At 36.5% G+C, this 21,791-nt stretch overlaps 1 protein-coding gene across 1 annotated transcript in view; it reads right to left on the reverse strand.

The window, feature by feature from the left end:
• Positions 1-21,791, reverse strand: part of lamc3 (laminin, gamma 3) — a 90,704-nt gene that overhangs the window by 32,826 nt on the left and 36,087 nt on the right. The window contains exons 3-9 of the mRNA XM_067406359.1: positions 21,506-21,636; positions 20,555-20,721; positions 10,829-11,017; positions 10,059-10,176; positions 7,679-7,777; positions 7,077-7,213; positions 5,509-5,625 (exon numbers count right to left, since the gene is read on the reverse strand). Of these exons, the coding sequence (XP_067262460.1) occupies positions 5,509-5,625; positions 7,077-7,213; positions 7,679-7,777; positions 10,059-10,176; positions 10,829-11,017; positions 20,555-20,721; positions 21,506-21,636 (958 nt within the window). The remainder of the gene's footprint in view (positions 1-5,508; positions 5,626-7,076; positions 7,214-7,678; positions 7,778-10,058; positions 10,177-10,828; positions 11,018-20,554; positions 20,722-21,505; positions 21,637-21,791) is intronic.

A 21,791-nucleotide genomic window follows, 5' to 3' on the forward strand; every position in this document is an offset into this window, starting at 1 on the left:
AGGGTGAGTAAATGATGACAGAAGTTTTATTTTTGGGTGAACCTAGTAGAAAAAAATAATAAAAGTCACAAATATGAGGCAAAATTCCAAGTCCCTGACTCAAAAAACATACCATAACATCTTATTTTATCCTATTTAACTCTTAGGCTACTAATTTATTGTAGTTTGTATGTTATCATACTGTACACCCTTTTAAACAAAGCTTGCACTTCTATCCCTTATAAGGTGTGTGTGTATAATAATTTGTTTTTGATGGGGTGCCTCCAAGCGGCTGGTGCCCCGGGGCCTCGCAGGACCATAATTCGTCCTTGGGGCCACTGTGTCTGTAGGCGGTTAGATTTTACTCCTCACAGAAGTTAATGCTTGCTTCAGAACATTTTCCAGAGATGAGTTACACTGAGGACATACAGTGAAAGTAATACCTGAGAAAAATGTGACAAAATAGGATGAAGAGGGTGAGCTAAGGGAAAAGGCGGACTGGAAAAAATATGTCCAGACATAGAATAGCCAGTGGTTATAGAAAAATTGTTTTATTGTATTGGGACTTTGAGACAAATGCCTACACCTGCTGGCGGTGATTAGATGCTCTGCTTAAGGATAGTTGTTGTACTATGAAAGTGATTCAATGATGTCAATCCTTCCCTTTCTCTTTCTCTCAATACTTCTAACACACAACTCGTTTTTGCATTCCACAGCATTGCTTCTCCATTGTTTTTCAATGTAAACATGCACTAGACAGACCTTGACCACTCCGCTTGCCTCTTTTGCAGTATCTCGCAGATGACAAGTTCAAACTCTAAAAATGTATGCCTCTAAACATTGTGGGGGTTTTTTCAACTTCCCCTTCATATTTTTTAAACTCAAGAACGCTTTCATGTGAAAGGACCCATACTCATTAGTTACCCATCTACGAGCTCCTTTGATAACCAAAACATCAGGTCATACAAAAGTTATGAGATATAATATTTGTAAAGTTACAGTAAATATTAATGGTTACAGCATTTCAAGCACAGGCATTCAAAACCATTTATTTGCATAATTTTGGTCTTGTAGTTGTGGTGGCTCAAATTCTGGGCATACTGTGGCAAACAAATCATAGCAAAATGATAATCTTTCCTGTTATCGAAAGCATTGGTCACTCTGTGGGTTTGAATCTCTCATTGGACCATTAAGTGGCACCCCTGAGAGTCTCTTGTTCCCATCATCTCTTCACCATCGAACTGAGCCCTAAAATACATGCACAGCACCACATGCTTCACCTGAAACAAAGAGCCGCAAAACATTCTAAGCCCCGACAACCTGAAAGCTTGTTAGATACTTAGCGGGAGTGTGTTTTCTTCTCTGCCCCCCTGCTGTTCCACATGCAGTCAACTTCAACAAAAGGAGGCTAAAATGTTCTGTACCTGTTGGATTCCTGTTGTTTTCAGGTCTGACAGCACACTGAAACCTTCCCCATGAAAGCTTATTCACAAACTACAACACCTGTAGGGATGCTGAGGCAAACTTTAACTTTTTTTTTTTTTTTTTTTACAGCTGGTGTTTTTTTCCCCAACACCCGAAACAGACTCACCAGAAACACTCGACAATCTGTTGGAAACCTGGTGGAAAAACTGAAGCTATAAACGAAAAAAAAAAAAAAATAGTGTTAGAGGTGCAAAAGAATACAGTATCCCTTGTAGCTTCCAGCACTACTAGTTTAACTCCTATCTCTTTAAGATCAGATTTGATTAAATGGAGGTTTTAACCCTCTCTCAGACAAACAAATTAATCGTCACCACGACGACAAAGCCTGGTGACATTTAGCGAGCCGCCATCAAACTTAACAATCAATCCAGGCTTTAACTTTTCCCTGACTCAATTAAACCCACTGAGCCTCAATTAAATTTCCTCAGCTTCACACAAACAATCCCTCTGAGGGGATGGATTGAGCATCTGGGTCGTTTTTATAGGGAGAGGCCGGCTGAAATACATTTTCTACATCTTTCTGGGGTTTTGAGTTTGTACTTTAATGGGCAAAATGGGAAGATTTTTATTTAGATTTTATTTTTAACATTCAATGTGTAAACAGCTGAAATAAACCCAAGTCAGGGTAAGACAGTGAAAGCAAGACTGTGAGTTCAAGCCCATTTACTACTACCTTTAAAGTTGCCATGAAATCAAAATTAATGTGTTTTTGGTCATTTAAAACTGAATCCACGGCTGAATAGAACAAACTCTTGGGTCTCCCGTGCGCATTTGTTGATATTGAAGGAACTTTCGCCACACTAGAAATAAAAGCTGTTTGCGTCACTGAAATAAACGAATCTGATTGCACAGTACGGTTTGGAGTTGACTCAAATTGCGACGGAGGGCAGACTGACCAGACTGATATATCTTGTAGAAGATATATCATTCTGGACTTGCCAGGCAATGAATGTGTTAGTCTTACTGTGTTATCTATAAGCTAGTGTGCTCCAGAACAATGATAAAATTCACATTTAGAAGATATAAGTGTTCAAAACTTATATACGGATCAATATGGATCAACGATTTTGATAACATCGCACTGCACTTCTTCTGCACCACAGCTTCTCATTAGATTTTCTGTCCAATGAAATGCTCTCTAGAATCTAAAGCACCCCGTCCCCTACATTATAAATAGACGCTGAAGCTACATGGCTAATATTGGTCATTTGTTCACACATTTACTATTTTCTACATGATAAGTGACACAAAGTGCACTATATAGGGGATAGAGAATGATTCAGACAGTGTAAATACGCTTTCCATTGGGGTAGCCCAATTCTGTGGGGGAAAACAGCAGACTTGGCAACACTGACTCTGGACGAACCGTGGTATAAACAAAACGCTATCGACTATTTTAAAAAAATTATGTCAACACAATAAATAATGCTGTACGTTTCAAAGGTACTTCAGAAATAGTTCACCAAAAATGAAAATTCTTTTATCATATACTAGCTTTCTTTCTTATGCACAACAAAAAAGAAGGTGGACAGTGACTTCCACTGTACGAAACACACACACACACACACATACAACTCCAAAACAAAACAGACATTTCTCAACTATTTCATATTCCAAAGAAAAATGTCATAAATACATGCATACACACTAGGGCTGTTCAACGATAACCGTGGTTATCGTGTACAAAATAAGAGTCTGTGTTTACGTAAAATATGTGTGTTTGTTTTGTGTATAATTATTATGTATATATAAATATACACACATACATGTATATATTTAAGAAAAAGATCTTATATTTCTATACAAATATATATATATATATATATATATATATATATATATATATATATATATATATATATATATATATATTCTCCAAATAATCACAGTTCTGTCATCATTAACTCACCCCATGTTATGTGTTAAAGCAACAGTGAAGATCCTGTTCTATTATTCAGAAGCGAGGAAGATCAGTCAGTGAAGGTGGACAGGCTTATAAATCAGGTATTTATTCAATATTTATCTTTGAGCTTCTCACTGCAACCACAGTGAGGTGCACTTTTTCCCGGTATGATCCCACACTACCCACTGTATTAAGAACACCGTAACAGCATCAATGCGGCATATATCAGACCTTTTAACAGAGGTGTCTGTTCATGAATGTAATTAGCCTTATTGCTGCAGATCTATTGATATTTCTGCATTTTAAAATCAACACAACATTACAAAGGGGAGGAGAGAAGTTGGGAGAAATATTACAACTAAACCCTGGCTTTAAACATCAATCTCAGTGATTAAAGGATTGAGCATAATTTGTGCCACTTGTCTCAGTTGATCACATCTGATACGTCTCGCCAGGAGCCATGATTGCCGGAGAGATTTATTCCAGGCATATGGTTGGCTGTCAGGGTGCACTGGCCAAGTTGCTCATGGACACAATGTGGTATCTGGACACGACTCTCTGAGGATGGGGACGTTTAGATCTCCATCCAACCCCCATCCATCTCAAACTCTAATCTCTCGGCGACCTCCGCTTCTCTCCATCTGTGTTTGTGACTCCGAGACAGCTTGCAACCAGCTTTTTGGAGGTGTGTATGTGTGTTTATGTGTGTGTGTATGTGACATGTTGTTTTCTCCTCAAAGCTATGATAAATGTTCCACTCTGTTCTCTCACCATGGAGCAGATGTACCTCTGGGGAGATCGCACAACAAACACACACACACACACACAAACATATACACACAGTCTGGCTCAGTCAGCCAGCTAAACTCTTGGCTTGGCTGCTTGGCTATGGTATCTTGTCACCCCTCTGTTGACATGGCAGCCTTAGTGGTGTCAAAAGCCCAAAGCTGTGCCCAGCTAGATGAGCTATTCAACTGAAGAATCATTCGCACACAAACACACACATCCATAGTATCTATTAAACTCCTTCCAATACTCAAGACAGACTTAATCAGGGAAACGTTCCTCCTTCACATAGAAATGTCCTCTCTGCTGAGACTGGTGATGTGTGAAAAGCATTAAAGATCCAAATAAAAGAGATCACGACGTTTATAAAAAGATAATCTAAAAAGTCCTTGGGTGCCATTGCAGTTGTCAGGGTGGCTGTACTCTAAATGCACATGGATGAGGAGACGTGAGCGAACAGGGAAACAGGGAGGGAAGGAAAGCAAATGAGATCGTTAAACGCATCGAGGGAGCAATAGATCTCTGCGCATTTTAGCCGAGTGGCCAGAACAGCACAAACAAGCCCTGCACCGCTGTGATAAGAGAAACGGCACCAAAAAGGGCAACACTGCATCTCTGCAGCCAGTCGATGGTGGGAAAACAAAGATGGATGAGACTAAACAAGCACATTAGGGCGTTGTGGATATGTAAGAAACCTTACTATTCAATTTCTACATCACAAAAATTACTTTTTTTTAAAGGTATTCAGTCCCAAGACATTGTGTTGGTGTATATTTGTCTATGTACAGTCCGTCATCCTTGAGAAAATGTTTGAGGCATGAAGACGTGATGTTAAACAGGATTTCTTCCTGAGTGAGCAGCCAAGTTGGTCTGGCTAAGTGTCTCCCGTGGCGGTAAATTGCTGTGTAGACAAGAGTAAAACCCCTCAGCCTCCTCACTACACTCAGGGGAACTGAACTAAAAGTATCCTCCGAACTGGCCTGTACAGCTGGTTTATCTTCAAAGTCTGCTATATGAAATACTATTTATGGCCAAGCATGCTAATTCTAGCCCACTGTTTTTGAATAATAAAATAAAGAAAGCTTATAATAAATAAATGAGACTACTAAACAAAGTCAAACTAAGATACGGTTCTGCTTTGTACAGTTGTTCAGAAAAGAACAGAATTAAACAATGTAAATTGTATAAATCAATTGTATTGGTCTTAATTGTAGATATTGGTTTAAATTTCTAAAATTTCATAACTATATAACAACTCATTCATTGTGATTGTAAATCTGTTAATTAGTCTAGAGTAATTTCCAGGCAGGCCAACTCCTACCAACACAAGGGGAAGTTTATACTTGCTGTCCTACCAGGTGCTTTGTAGAAGCCATTCTCTTCTCTGTAGGGCAACAGATAGACTTCTCCCTCCTTCCAGATGAGGGATTGTTCGTGCCCTTCGGAGAACACACCCTTCCAGCCATCTGGATCTGAACACAGAGTACACACAACAAACTCTAAGATCCCTGGTGAAAATGCTTCCATTTCCCATTCTTTTATTCTATACAAAAATGTTTTTACAAATTGAATAATCAGCATAACAAATTTCTGTACATTTCAAAATGTTTAAGTGTGGTTTGTCTCTCTTTTGCTTTAAAGGGATAGTTCACCCAAAAACAATTCACTCACCCTCAAGACATCCTAGATGTATATCATCTTCTTTCAGCCAAACACAATCAGAGTTATATTAAAAATATCCTGGCTCTTCCAAGCTTTATAATGGAAGTGAATGGTGCTATTTTTTTTTGAAGCCCAAGAAAGCACATCCATCCATCATAAAAGTAATCCATACGACTCCAGGGGGATAATAAAGGCTTTCTGAAGTGAAGTGATGCGTTTTTGTAAGAAAAATATCCATCATTACAACATAAACTGTAATCACTAGCTTCCATTAATGGCCATTCAAGCATTCCTGAGAGAGTCGAGTTCTGGAGTAGGATGTAGGTGTAGTGTGCTTAGGTGAGAGTAGACTCCTCTCATAGTTTAAACAAATAAGGCTGGGAAACAAACTCAAGCTCCTCTGACCTTTCTCTTTAAAAATTCTCGTTGTAGACTTCTAATTCATGACCGGCATTTTGTTTTGCTCTATTCTCTGTTTATCAATACGTCTTGCGTCAGGTTAGAGGTAACTCTTCAACCAAAACTAGATTCGCATCCAGCTGTTACCGGAAGCCAGTTATTTAGATTATCAAGTTATATATATGGATATTTTTCTTACAAAAACGCATGGCTTCACTTCAGAAGGCATTCATTAACCCACTTGAGCTGTATGGATTACTTTTATGATGGATGAATGGATGTGCTTTTTTTTGGCTTCAAAAAAAAAAAAAAATCTCTTTTCACTCCCATTATATAAAGCTTACAAGAGCCAAGATATTTTTAAATATAACTTTATGTTTTGCTAAAAGAAGAAAGTCATATACACCTAGGATGGCTTGAGGATGAGTAAATGATGGGATAATTTTCATTTTTGAACTATCCCTTTAATGGAAGCAGCACTCCAAAATGATTTTAGATGATCCAAAGAATGTCTTGTGCTTCAATGGAAGCAAGACCATGTGAACGACATAGTCGTGCATATAGTCACATGATTAATGTCAGATATTTGATCACTCAATTTGAATTATGAAATACTTGCGGAAATCTGAAATAGTCCTAATCAATCTGACATCATACATTTTTCTTTGATTTGAAATATTGAAAATCTCAAAACTTTGTTAAAATGGGATTTAAAATACATTTTTAATGTGGTCCCAGTTCTTTTGAACCCTACTATATATTCACTTAAGGATATTTAAAACACATGTTAATTACATAAAAAGCAGTGAACACCGATATTCAGTATGTAAATCATGTAAAATCAGTGTAGTTGATAAATTACCTTCTAGGAAGTCTGACGTAATATTAAAAGCCATGTACTGATTGGAGGATGAACAGGCAACGGAGTGTCCAAAGCAAAAACATTTCTTACAGCCATCTGGGTTATCCAACTGGAGGTTGAAGGAGCCTGGTTTACACCTATAATACACACAAAGACACATAAAGTACTGGTATAGAGTGTTTAGTTTTTCCTCATATTTATCAAAACAATTTATGTGAAGTTCTGGAAAATGTGGTGCTTATTTAGTTATGTGCAGAGAGGAGTGGAAATGAGCATTTCTCCATTGATTTATGGTAAATGGAGGTATTTGTGTATGATGTGGACATGCTAGGAGGCCTATTAAGCAAACAAAATAAAAGGTATTATAACCAAGGCAAAATACTGCCCAATTTATATAAATGACTGGTTTCTGGAGTATTTGGCAATCAAAAAAAAAAAAAAAAAGTGATTTGTGTCACAGATCTTCTCTTTGCTAAATATAATAATATGAATGTCTCTTACTCTTATTGTGCACATGCCAATTGTGAAATGAATGCCAAATGTTGCAGATGAGAAATAAAGAGAGAAGAGATGGTATGCAAGGGTGAGGAATAGAAGGTCACCTGTTGCAGGACTGTCCCTCTACATTCATCTTGCAATAGCAGTGCCCATCTTCAGCTGAACACACTCCTACACTGCCCCTGTCATCACACTCACACAACCTGTTTGAACACACATGCACATACACAGATATAAACAGATGAATGAGCCACCACTGATGTGCCAGTAGTGTGCAGGTCAGTTGGCTGACGGCCTCAGGTCAGAGCTGTTCTGTCGGGTGTAAAACTTTTTTCTTTTCTTTATTTATTTTTTTTTCTCACCTTGATCTGTTACATGGCCTGAAACCACAGTTTTACTTGGCTTATCATTACCCATAATTCTCCTACCTGACAAGTAACCTCCCTCCTCTCTTTCTCTCTCTTTTCATATCTTTTCTTTCCCATTTCGCTCCAGTGAACCAACTAATTTGCACCCAAAAACATTGACCCACATGGGCCACATGAAAGTGCAGTGGGGTATAAAATTTTTGATGTTTGCCTTTCTCCTGTGTTTTCTTTTGCATTACACTATTATTTGCGTCATTGAGTGTGCATATGAAATGTGCAAATCTCATCAGGTGAATATAATCTGTATGCAGCTCAATACTGAAATCTTTCTTTATTGCTTTCTTTATTTTTCTTTCTCTTTTTCTTTCTTTCTTTCGTTCTTTCTTGCTTATAATAATTACTATATTTAACAAAAATGTTTGAATTAAACAACACACACTGAAATTTTAGGGTCAGTAAGATTTTTTTTCTCAAAGAAATTAAAACTTTTATTCAGCAAGGATGCAAATCAGCATATTAGAATGATATCTAAAGCATCATGTGACACTGAAGAGTGAGTAATGATGCTGAAGATTCAGCAAAGCTGATCCATATCAAGAATAAATTACATATATATATATATATATATATATATATATATATATATATGTAAAATTAAATTAAATTTAAATTTATTTATTTATCTTTATGTGAATATGGTATCATAGTACAATTTTGGTCACACTTTAGATTAGATTAGATTCTCTCTATTAACTAACTATTAATTATGACTTTTGTCTCAATAAACTCTTAACTACAGCTTATTAATAGGCATTGGGTATGGAGTTGTAGGATATGGTCATGCAGAATAAGGCATTAATATTTGAAGATTTCAGATGCAAAAGCCTCTAAGTGCCATCTGAAATTTTTCTTATAAAAAGAGCATTTTTATCAAACTTCTATGTTTAGGTTCAGTAATTTCACTTTAATGGCAATTAATAGGTCCTTTTCATTGCCATTAAAGTGAAATAACTAAACATAAACATACAAGCTTGATAAAAATGCTCATTTTATAAGAAAATTTCAAATGGCACTTAGAGGCTTTTGCATCTGAAGTCATCATTTGCTAATACAAAATATACTAATAAACAGCCAATATCCTATTTATATACATGCTATAAGCAACTAGTTAATAGTGAGAACTGGACCCTAAATTAAAGTGTTTTCAGACACAGTCTTTCCTTTTGTGGAAGCCATGTTTTCCTGCGTCTGCTGGCATCTTGTCAAGGTTGTTCACCATTTTTGAATCTTTCATTGTGTACAGTTAATGTGCAAAGGTGTAGTATTTTATCCCTAAAAAGTTTTCTAAAAAGGTGATATAATTATGTTTCATTTGTGGTGTAATTTGAATTAATCAAATTAGTTTTACATTTTTGTTCTTTTCCAGAGATTAGTGTGATGGAGTTTTTTATAATTAATGTATATTGGCTGAATTCTGCTCTGCATGAGTTATTTAATGGTTTCCAATGTATTAGTTAGACATTTTAGCAGAATTCCGCATCCAAGAATCGAATGTTTTTCTCATTTGACAAATTCTTGGTAAAGATATGGTGCGCTCAATTCCTCCTGGGAAGATCGTATGTACGATGTGGGAAGTCGTATGTACGACGGTAGGTGCGTTCAATTCACTTTCGTCGGAGTATGATGGAGGTGTGCCTTCACTAAATTAATTACACAAAATAACAACACTGCTGCTTCTAGAAAATGTAGAGCAAATAATGTTGCTTTTGCTATGTTGCTTTTTTATGTTTTTTAATTAATTTATGAAGCTATTGTAAACTTTATTGTTACATATTACATTTTTATATTGTGATGCTATTGTATTTTTTGCTGGGAATCAGCTTACTTCGTTGTATAGAAAAGTCTGACAATGTCACTGCTAAATACCTGTAAGTATTGTGGTATTTCACTATGTTTCTGACTGACACGTCCCCAACTCGTACAGATCGGAGCTTAAAGAAAATTACGAGCTTCCCACTGGTATTTACGACATTGTGGTGGCGTTCATGTCAGTTCTGCTCGTAAATACGATCTTTCCGACATAACTTGAACACACCAATATTCTTGCTCTCATTACCTGCATCCACCAGGGCCGAGAGAATGGAAGCCGGACTTGCAAATGTCACACTTCACACCAGACACATCTGGCCAGCACACACACACTCCCTCTGCATCACACTGCAAACTCACAGAGCCTGGAGAGAGACAGAAAGAGAGAAGACAAGTTATGACAGACTTTTATAGCCTTGGGTCTTTTAATGAGTACATGGATAGTTTCAGTTGCATTAAAGAATCATTTCCTTGTCTAAAAAAATCATCCAATAAAGGATAATAAATGCTAATTTTAACATGGATTTTAACATTTTAACATCTTATACACACATTCTGCCACCTGAAGCAAAATCAGATATTTTAGATACAATATGAACACGATTAACGTGTAATTAAACAGTGACAAATAATTCTAAAAGTACTCAGTTTCCCCCCCCTGCATTATGGGAATTTTAAAACATCACACCTACAGACAGCATACCGGACATTTTTAAATAAATAAAAAACGTGTTTCCACATTTATCACATGTAGTCTTCACATGTACATTAAAAGACAAAGAAAATCCCTGTTTGAATTTATGTGTACGCTTGTGTATTTGTGACTTATTTTTTTCCACTGTAGTTACTTCAGAGCTGTATAATTGTGTATGTATATATGTACATTTGCATGAGTGTATGAGATAGAGAGCATTTAAGTCAGAATACATGGGTTAATATAAGATACTAGTGAAAGTGTGCATGAGTGTGACTGGTACACAATTGCTTTGTTGTCAAGTGTGTGTGCACGTAACTTACCCATTTCATTACAGTTGCAGTCATGGCAGGGCTGCTGCGGGAATGATCTAAAGAAGTTCTCCCTGCATCGCTCACAGTGAGGGCCAGCTGTGTTTTCCCTGCAGCCAACACAGCGCCCCCCACTTCCTGTGCTGCGGTACTGCTCAGCATCAAACATGCATTCATCAGCAAGACCACTGCAGTTACACTCTGAGAAGTAAGAGAAAGAAGTGGAGGAACAGATATGGATGAAACTGGTTAAAAATAGCAGTGGACATTCATTTAAACCAGCTTGTTCAGTTTCAATAGGCCTTAGATCACACACACAACCTAATAAGCTCCCCTGCCACAGGACTCTTCTTCTCAACACATCACCCAACCAAAAAGCACAAAGTCAGCTTTTTATGCACCCGCCACCTAGGGGGGTATTGTGGGACATTACTCGCTTTATTACAGTTCCGTCAGTCTATTGACTCTGCAATAACCATCACATTATCACTCTCTAATGGGACACAGTTTCTTGAGCTGCCACTGAAGAAAGGATTATATACCATTACACAAACGTGTAGACGTGCAACAGATAGGAAATGCTTAAAAGGAAATGTATAGTTATTATTATTTTTTTTACATTAAAATGACCAATGCTATGCAAAATGTTCAATTTTAAATCAATTTCTATTTCAAATAAAAGCTGTTTTTTTCCGTATTACGGTGGCCCAGTAGTTCACAACACAACGAAATTAAAAAAGCAAACATAAGTTCACAACACAACGAAATCAAGCCACAACACAACGGAAATGCTCCTGGCCATTAGGGGGCTCTCAGAGCTTGGAAAAGTTAGTTTTCCTTGAGTTGGCAGTAATATCAATACCACAATTAGTTTTAACAGTACGTAACCACCCTATATCGACATGAAATATTAATTCAAAAACACCTACGTGCAAAATAGCTTCATATTTATACTTGTGAATGATTTGACCTTGACGCGCTACCACTGTACATGGTGAAGGGAACGTCTGCCAATTCCACCAAGTGGTTAAAACGTATAATTTGTATTAATTAAAATTACTTATAACATTTAAAAACAGACATGTTCAAATTCCAAAGCTTGTCAGTCTTACCAACAGGAACTAACAAGCTTTGGAATTTGAACATGTCTGTTTTTAAATGTTAAAGTCATTGTAATGAATACAAATTATACGTTTTAACCACTTGGTGGAATTGGTGGATGTTCCCTTCATCATACGCCGTGGTATCGCGTCAAATCATTCACAAGCAGGGACGTGCACAGGGGGGTTGCTTAGGTTTCCCGGGCAACTGCCCATATGCCCTTCTCGACTCATGTTGCCCTTCCGAGGTGGAAAAAAATAAATAAAAAAATCGTACAATGGATGCAGAATTTCACGTAGCCCTCGAAAAAAAAAAAAATCGCACTTCCATATTCGGGCACCCGTCCAAAAGTGAAAGTCAGTAGGGGAAGGGCAAACTCTGTTTAGGTGGCTGCAGCGCTGCACGCGACCGGCACCTGAGCTGAGCCTGCATGAGCGGCACTAGAAGGAGATTGTCGCGGTTGTCGGAAAGGTGAGTAAGGTTATAATCGTTTACGAAAACGAACGAAAAAACGAAAACTAGGTGGGAAAAAACATCGTCGTTAACTGAAATAAAAAAAAAAACGAGGCATTACAAAAAAACGATAACTAACCAAAACTGTAATGTGTGTTTGGAAAAACTAACTAAAATAAAACAAAATTATAGATTAAATGTCCTTAGTTTTCGTCTTTGTCAATGTCTTTCATAGAGCAAAGTAGGGATATTGATGAAGGGATTTTCTATGTTATTATTAGTAGTAGTTAAGGTGATTGAGTGCTGTATTTCAGTGTTTTACTTCTTTGTGTATAGGCTATATATTTTAATAAAGACCCTGTTATTCTCAGTCCTTCATATAGGGGGGGGGGGGGGGAGTGCCCTTTTTTTAGGTCAGAGCAACTGCCCCTCAAAATTCCTGTGCACGTCCCTGTTCACAAGTATAAATATGAAGCTATTGTGCATGTATTTGATTTTGAATTAATATTTCATGTCGATATACAATGCTTACATACTTAAAGGAACACTCCACTTTTTTTGAAAATAGGCTCATTTTCCAACTCCCCTAGAGTTAAACAGTTGAGTTTTTCCGTTTTTGAATCCATTTAGCCGATCTCCGGTTCTGCCGGTACCACTTTTAGCATAGCTTAGCATAGTTCATTGAATCTGATTAGACCGTTAGCATCGCACTTAAAAATGACCAAAGAGTTTTGATATTTTTCCTATTTAAAACTTGACTCTTCTGTAGTTAAATCGTGTACTAAGACCGACAAAAAATGAAAAGTTGCGATTTTGTAGGCTGATATGGCTAGGAACTATACTCTCATTCAGGCGTAATAATCAAGGAACTTTGCTGCCGTATCATGGCTGCAGCAGTGCAATGATATTACATGGTAATGAAAAAAATATATATAGCTGCACCCACTAGTAAAAGATATAGAAAAAAAATAGATATCTAGTGTCTGAATAATTTTTGGTTTGACTGTACACACACACACACACACACACACACACACACACATATAAAGAAAACAGAAATAAAGAAAAACAAAGGGCCAAGCCAAAGCCAAAAATGGCAAAATATGTAGTGGTCTTTTAATGGTCTTAACCATTTTAATCACAAATCACTAGTCAGGACATTAGCAAGAATTGCACAAATACCGTAAAGTAACTTGCCCAACTTGCAGACAGTTTTATTTTACAGGAAGAAGAGTGTTATTAATGGCTTCAAACAGTTAACGTGTAGTTGTAAAATGTTTCCTAGTTCATTTGAGTAAGACCAAATATTCACAATATGGTTCAAATCTGGACTCTGACCAAGGCCAAAACGCGAGCCTGATGGACTTGTTCTCAAGCCACTTCTTAGTTGTCTTTGTAATTTGGGCAGGAGCATTGACATTTAAAAAAAATTTCATCTGATCATTCCTCTTTACATAACTTTTCAGTTGTGGAAAGCAAGTCATTTTGCAATAATTCTCATGTACTCCAAAGCATTAAATGACATTTCTCAGTGAAGTAGCTCACCAACACCAGCAGCTAACACCTCTCCCTCCATGCTTCACTGTGGTAGACATGCATTTATTATTATATTTCTCACCAGATTTTCAAAGACACTGCTCTAGAGCATCATCATTATGATTCATCACTCCACACAACTCTGCTGAACCACTCTGAATCAAACCCATATTCCCATATTCTTCATTCTGTCTTTGATGTTTTTAAATTTAGCTAATTTCCTGACCAATAATTTGTGGTTAAGACAATCTTAGCTATTTTGGGCCAATTTTTTCTCCATGAGTGTACAAGGCTTTTAGGCACTATTGAAACACTGTTTTTTGAAGACCTGGCCCAAAACAGCAACGTTAAGCAACAATATATGACTTTAAAAACATTCGATTTTAATTGAAATAAAACAGTATTTTTTTGTTTGTTTGTTTTTTTTGTCATGTTAATGTTTTAGTCTGACTGAAATCAGGTTTTTGGGACTAACAGATTTAGGTAATGTGATTGTAGCTTGGCTTCGTCCATCGTGTAAACATTTTAATCATACTACAATTGACCATAACATTGAGTGCATGATTCAAAAGACAGAGATGACATGCAATGAGTATTTAATCCTTCAAATATTCAAACTGCACATTGTGTCATTTATGGACAGAAGGATGAAGACTGTAAATCAACTACCTAAAAACCTGCTGGAGCTCCATGTACATGTGCGCATGTACATACTTATTGATTTAACCAACAACGTGAATGTGGGGCAGGACTAAATGTTTTGTTTTGTTTTTTTGTTTTTTTTTGAACAATGAAAGGCAGTTTACCTTTACCTTTAAATAAAACATGTATTACTGTAAACTATTGTGTTCAATGACAGCAAAGCCCAGCCAAAACAGAAGAACTGGGAACAAACCTAGAAAAAATTGATAGTATTTTCTGGTTAGTTAAAATGGCGTGTTTCACATCGTTGCAACATGTACTTATACATATTTAAGTAAACATGCTTGTGTAAAAGATGTGATGAATAAATATTTCTAGGTTGCTCTAATTACTCTTCAAAACTTTGGTGGATGCAAGCAAAGAAGAATATTGCAATTTAACAAACCATTTATATTGCAGATATAAAGAAATCTGTGGTAACAGTCAAAAAATTGAGCATTTTTGTTGCTGTTTGCAAGCTTGATTTTCATCTTTTCTTATACGGTTCCTCTCCACTTTCAGACTGGAGGGTAAAAAAGACGTCCTTATTCAATTAACATATCTGTTTGAAGCATTACGAGAGAGGCATATGGTGGCAGCTCTGAGAGTCTGCCATGCAAATGATAAACTTGGCACAGTCTCTGACGAAGAACTTTGCAAAGTGACCATGCATGGAATGCATCTGCAGTTGATCCCACCTCCTCACCAACACATAGTGCTGCTTTTGCAACCAAAAACGTATTTATTCATTAAATCCACTTTGATGAGAAGGGACAACAATTACCAACAGAAACCCATCTGTTGACCACTGAAAGTTAATTAAAGGAACGTGGAGCTTAGTGGAATACAGAATGAAAATAATTAACATGGCTTTTTCAGCTTATGGGTTTGTCAGAATAGCCAATTACAGCATCCCCCTAAAGCATTTACCAGAGACACATGACAGCACACAAACACACAACACATTACACAAATGAAACTTTTTAGTTATTGTGCTAAAAGGCTAAATGATGTGTTGTTTGATTGAATTACTGACTGGTGTGAGCATCTACAACCCCGTTTCCAGAAAAGTCGGGACAGTTTGTAAAATGCAATAAAATCAATAACCAGTGGTATTCTCTTTAACCTTTATTTTAACTGACAAAATTAAGAAGATTTCCAATGTTTTACTAACTAACTTAATTCTATTTTGTAAACAAATTTTAATTTTGATGGTTGCAACACACTGCAAAAAAAGTTGGAACAGAGGCATGTTTACCAAAGAGTCACATCACTTTTACACTTTTGAGAATTCAAGGATACTAAATCTTGGAGTATTATTTGTTTTATTTTTTTTTTGCCCTGATACAAACCGCTCAACACCCATTCTTCTTGGGTAACAGAGATTCAAGCTTTATTTATTGATGCAGTGGTAGACCGTGTTAAGTACTCCTGTCCTGAACCTATGTAGCTATATTTAACACAGTATGACAGTTTCTCATGCAATGCCATCTGAGGACGTGAAGGTGAAGCACATTCAACAGAGGTTTCCTGCCTTGCCCTACACAGCCTCTGCATCTTCCCTGAATCTTTCCACAATATTTGTACGGTAGATGGTGAAAGACCTAAATTCTTTGCAATCTTGCATTGAGAAATGTGATTTGTGAATTGTTTGAAAATTCTCTCATGATATTTGGCACTAAGTGCTGAGCCATGACCCATCTTTGCTTGCAAAGACTGAGATGCTCCTTTTACCCTATCATAAAACCCTCACCTGGACTGTTTCAAAACTGTTTAACTTGGATATTCTATAATCTTTTCACTTTTTGTCACTTTTGCCTCGGTTCCAGCTTTTTTGGAGTGTTTCCTAGTGAAAAGAGTACTAAAATGTATTTGAAACCTATGAAAAAAATAGTTTAGATTTAGGTATAGCTACAGGTTTTACTAGGGTTGCATCCATCAAAATCAAAATTGGGGGGTGGGGGGCATTGGTATATATAGAAAATATTATATACTATATTAAGGTGATCATTATTTTAGAGCAGTGCTTCCCAAACTGTGGGCCGTCGCGGTATTGCAGGGGGGCCGTGGATAGGCTAAATCAAGATATTAAAATAATTAAAAAAATTAAAATATTCTAATTGTTCTGAAATGTGATTTCTTCCCTCCTTATTACACAAACATAAAACATATAAAAAACATTATTTTTTCACATTATAACGAGGTGAGATACTTTACTTATTTCAAACTGACGTCAGAAGAGCAGAGGATGACAATAACCCAGTAACAGACCTGCACTTCAAGTAAATGAAAAACTCGTAAGTACAGCGAGGAGTACCTGTATCCTGTATGAATCTGATAAGTTCATTTGCAAAAACCGATAAACGCCACTTTAAAATAAATAAATAAATAACTGACTGCTGTGCGTGTGCGTTATTCTCCACATATAGCACGTTCTGAACTCAAAACTCCTTGTACACCATACAAGACTTACATGCTGGACCCTTGTTTGTCCTTTTGCGTTTGTGTATGTGGGTGTGCGCATGCGCGCGTGTATGCAAAAGTGCGTGGATGCGTGTATGTGTGCCGATGTTAGCGTGTTTGTGTGCACATGTGTGTTTGAGTGTGTTTAAAATTAATTGGTTTTGTTTAACTCTGAAACATGAAATGTGGAGCTATCTGCTTTTGCTAAAACTTAAAAAAAAAAAAAAATTCTTAAAATTGTTTTTGCAAATGAACTCTTCAAATATATTTGTAAAGAATGTTTACGTCATCTTTCACAGGAATATAAAAATATTACATTTTATGGTAGTTCTCATAATTCACAAGAAATTCTTACAAACTGGTTAATAAATGTTGATAATTTTGTGCAAAGAGAATTTAAATATATCTAATATACAAATATATATATATATATATATATATATATATATATAATATTGATCTATATATTTGTTTATAATGGGCGGGGGCGGGGGGTCGTGGAGCTTTTGCTATGTTTTTTGGGGGGCCTTACCACTCTGAAGTTTGGGAAGCTCTGTTTTAGAGCATTATTTTAAATTCCCCCGCAGTGTGTTATTAACGAACCAAACGTAAACACCATACGGACAGAAAACCAGAATATGAACGTAACACCTTTGATTGTTTTCCTCCCGTAAAAAGACAGTGCCATTAAAAGTACCAAACATAGTAAACACTATATCAAAGCATAATATACAGAAAAATTGGTTTGTGTCGAATTTGATCTTTTAATGTCACTTATGCTACATTGAGCGACGTTAAACGTTTTCTTTATAAGTTTTCTATGAGGAAAACGCTCAAATTCTCGCGTTCAAATTCTGGGCTCAACTGCTTTTCTCTAGGCTAGGCTAATTTATTATGATGTTTAGTGAGTTTGGTCTGTTAATATCACTTCTTAATAGGCTACATTAAGCCACTTTCAGCATTTTCTATAACGATATTCTATGGGAGGAAAAGGCTTAACGTGTTATTGAACGCGTTGAGATCATTCAGGACTCCATAGCATTACATAGTACATAGTATTTAATTAGTACGATGTTTAGTGAGTTTGGTCTGTTAATATCACTGCTTCAAGTCATGTTAAGCTTTTTTTCACGTTAAGCGTATGCATTGGGGACGCATCATGCAGCCACATACGACATGTATATTACTTTTATTTTAAATATTCACAAACTTGTTAACTATATCATGAATTATTGATATATTCTGATTGTCAAATATTTGGAAGTGAATGTGTTTTGTTGTTTATAATGATCATGTTGATAAAACAGAGGATCAGTCGGATTTACATCACGTAGCCTAAATTCATCAGTTTTTCCCGAAATACATTAACGTACGTGAACTGACCGAAAAGATGTATCTGATATAAATTAAAAAGAAAAAAAAAAATAACAAATTATAATAGAAAGGATTATTTCAGCTTCCATATCAGTTTGGTGTTTGCATTTAACAAACTATAAATGTCTTTTTTATATAGGCTATAGGCTAGTACTTAATTTAAATGTCTATTTAAATGTCTGAAACTTCAAATAAATTTTGTGGTTGAAAACACTGAATAGTTGTAAAATATGAAAAGCACAGAGTGCGTCTGTAACGAAGGCGGGACTCAGGTAGGGATCCAAATGCAAAGCTTTATTTACAGTGAGCGTTGTCATACAGGCAAGGTCAAACGGGAGCAAACGGGAACAACAAGGAACAGGCAGAATCGTAGTCAGGGTGCAGGCGATGGTCAGGACAGGTAGCAACGGGTCAACAAACAGGAAACAGGCAGGAACGGTAACACAGGACAGGCAGACAGGATATAACGCTTGGTAATGCAACACAGGGAAAACAAGACCTAGCAGTGAGGTGGTGTGTGTAAGAGTCTTTTATAGTCCGTGTAATGAGCTGCAGCTGGGTGTGGTGATTAGTGATTAGTGTGAAGTGTGTGCAGGTGAGTGGCAGAGAGGATGATGGGAGATGTAGTCCGGGATGTGACAGGAACAGACGTGATCGTGACAGCGTCCATCTCTGGCTCAATGCCAGCAGCGCTGGATTTAGCAGTGATGCACTGAAAGTTTAATCACACCGGTGCGATCGCACGCATTAAAACAATTGAGGGGGAAACTGAGGGGGCACAAATCAGATCTGAGGGGGCAATGCCCCCTTTTGCCCCCTCGTGGCGCCGGGCCTGTGTAAATGTAAGACTGTGCTGGAAACACAGTGCAGCTAAGGTCAATGAAAGAAACATGATCTTCCCAAGACATTGCTAAAAAATTTACAGCAAATCCTAATAAAACCTGCAACTTAATGCTGAAGGAGACATTGTTGATCTTACAAAATTCTTCGGTAACACTTTATTTTAGGGTCTTTTAACTAGTTCTAACTAACTTATTAGCGTGCATATACTAGAATATTGGCTGTTTATTAGTAGCCTACTTATTAAGCGCATATTAATGCCTTATTTTGCATGACCTTATTCCACATTTTTAATCCTACCCTATACCTAAACTTAACAACTACCTTACTAACTACTAATAAGCAGTACATTAGGGGTTTATTGAGGGAAAAGACATAGTTAATAGTAAATATGTGTTCCCTATACTGAAGTGTTACCAATTCTTTAAGGTAAGTGGTTGCACAAAACTGATCTACAGTACATTTCAGATAGGGCACTCAGTTATTAGCATGTTTTCATTATTTTTTTAATTAAATCAGTTCAATAGCACTGAGTAAAGTAAGCATATTCAACCACAACCAATATTTAAGAGGCAACAAATTAACTTTTTAAACAACTTCATTTGAAAGTTAATTTGAGAAAGTAAAACTCTGCAATCTGATTTCCATGTTAAATTAATTTTAAAGCATTTATAAATATGATGCAGATGTGGAGATTTAATTAGATGCTGAATTCGCTGTTAGTTAATTTTCATTTCTAAGATACTTTAAACACACAGATTGGCCCTCAGCTATAACTTCAGTTTCTTCTGATTGATTTAAATTTACATATGTTAATTCAAAACATAGAAAATTGATTATGAAAAACATTGTTAAAATTAATCATGTAATGTAATATTTACTTGGGGCAAAATTCATTTTCTCAGCACTTTTTCTTGATCAAAATCTCAGTGGGTTGCAGTGTCACAAAATTAATGAACCAGGTGCAGGATTATCTTTAAACAGGATTAACTTCAAGCTTTTTATACGATCATAAAAACAATGTGTAGACCTAATAAATATATCTATCTATGTATATTACAATTTCAGCCTTATCCAACTGTGATTCTTTGGCCATCTCTTGCCATACGTAAGAAACTGTCCATGAATTTTCTTGGCAATGTTTTTTTTTTTTTTTTTCCGGGGCTGGTTGCCAGGTCTTTTTTTTTTTTTTTTTAAATTATCGCCATTGTCTCAATCAAATTTGAGTGTAGAATTTTCAGGTTCATGGTGTATCTACTCCAAATAGACACAGAATCAGGGCGTACTCACTCACACACTGGTTGGCTGAATCAGCGGTGGCCCGTGCCCATGGCCGGTCCTGGTAGAAGGGGGCACAGTGCTGACAGTCGACCCCTGCAGTGTTGTGCTCACACGCACACACCAGACGTCCCTCCTCATTGGTCATGCAGTCACTGGCATGGCCATTACACTTGCATCTGCAATATAGTTGAAAGCACATTATTAGCATACTTTCAAGGCTCATTGTTTTCTGTGGACACTCATAAAACAATTCACTTGGCCTAAAAGAATAAACTCAGGATGTGGCATACTGAGACAAGAGTAACAAATGAGCCAGATGGTTGAATTTAAAACCAAATGACACCAAAACACAAAACAAATTTTTATATGCTACAGGGAACTTAACAGAGAAAATGAATTGGCAGAGTTGATCAATATCAAAAATACTTAATAGTACTAGAAACACATTATGACCACAGCATTTGCTATTTGTTTGGCAGAAACAACAGCTTAGCAAAGGTTGTGTATTTTCACACTGATAACTAGCATTAACATATTTGTGCACTTCATTATAAAGAAAACAAATCAAATAATCAGGCAAAAAGACAATTTGATATACAGTGTGAGCTGATGATGAAAAAATCAGACATGCACAAACTCAGACACAGACACAAACAATATACAGATGGTGAAAAACACAAAAATAAACAAACACTGTCTCTTCCACATCCTGTTTATACTACTAATACACTTAAGATGTGGAACACAGATCAAATGGTTGGGAAAACTTTCTCTCTCTCACTGAAGCACAGTTCCTCTTGATATTTAGAACTTTTTCTCTTTCTAATTGTCCTGTTCATCACTCACTTGCCATTTTGCCGTAATTTTCTCCCTTTCTCTTTGTCAGTATACATCTGCCAGTGAAACATCCATGACAGCTAAAACACATGCAACAAATTTACGTAGTTGTGTTTTTTTCACCTGCCCCCCACGGAGAAATCAGATATGGCATAAAAATATGAGCGAAGCACTTTGGCATCTTTGAAGAACTCGTCTCCAAATGTGTTCAGTCTGTCCAGAGAGATGAGAATATCCGTGGCCGTCACCCAGTCCTACGGAGAGAAAGAGAGAAGTAAAATGAGAGAGAAATTGCATGCTATATCTGCTCAGTCTACTACACAAACTTTTTTTTTTAAAGATTAGATTAATATTTTTATTCATCAAGGACACATTAAATTGATCAAAAGTGAGAGTAAAGAATTTAGCA

Source organism: Chanodichthys erythropterus, chromosome 13 (genome assembly GCF_024489055.1).
Source record: "Chanodichthys erythropterus isolate Z2021 chromosome 13, ASM2448905v1, whole genome shotgun sequence".
Taxonomy (NCBI): domain Eukaryota; kingdom Metazoa; phylum Chordata; class Actinopteri; order Cypriniformes; family Xenocyprididae; genus Chanodichthys; species Chanodichthys erythropterus.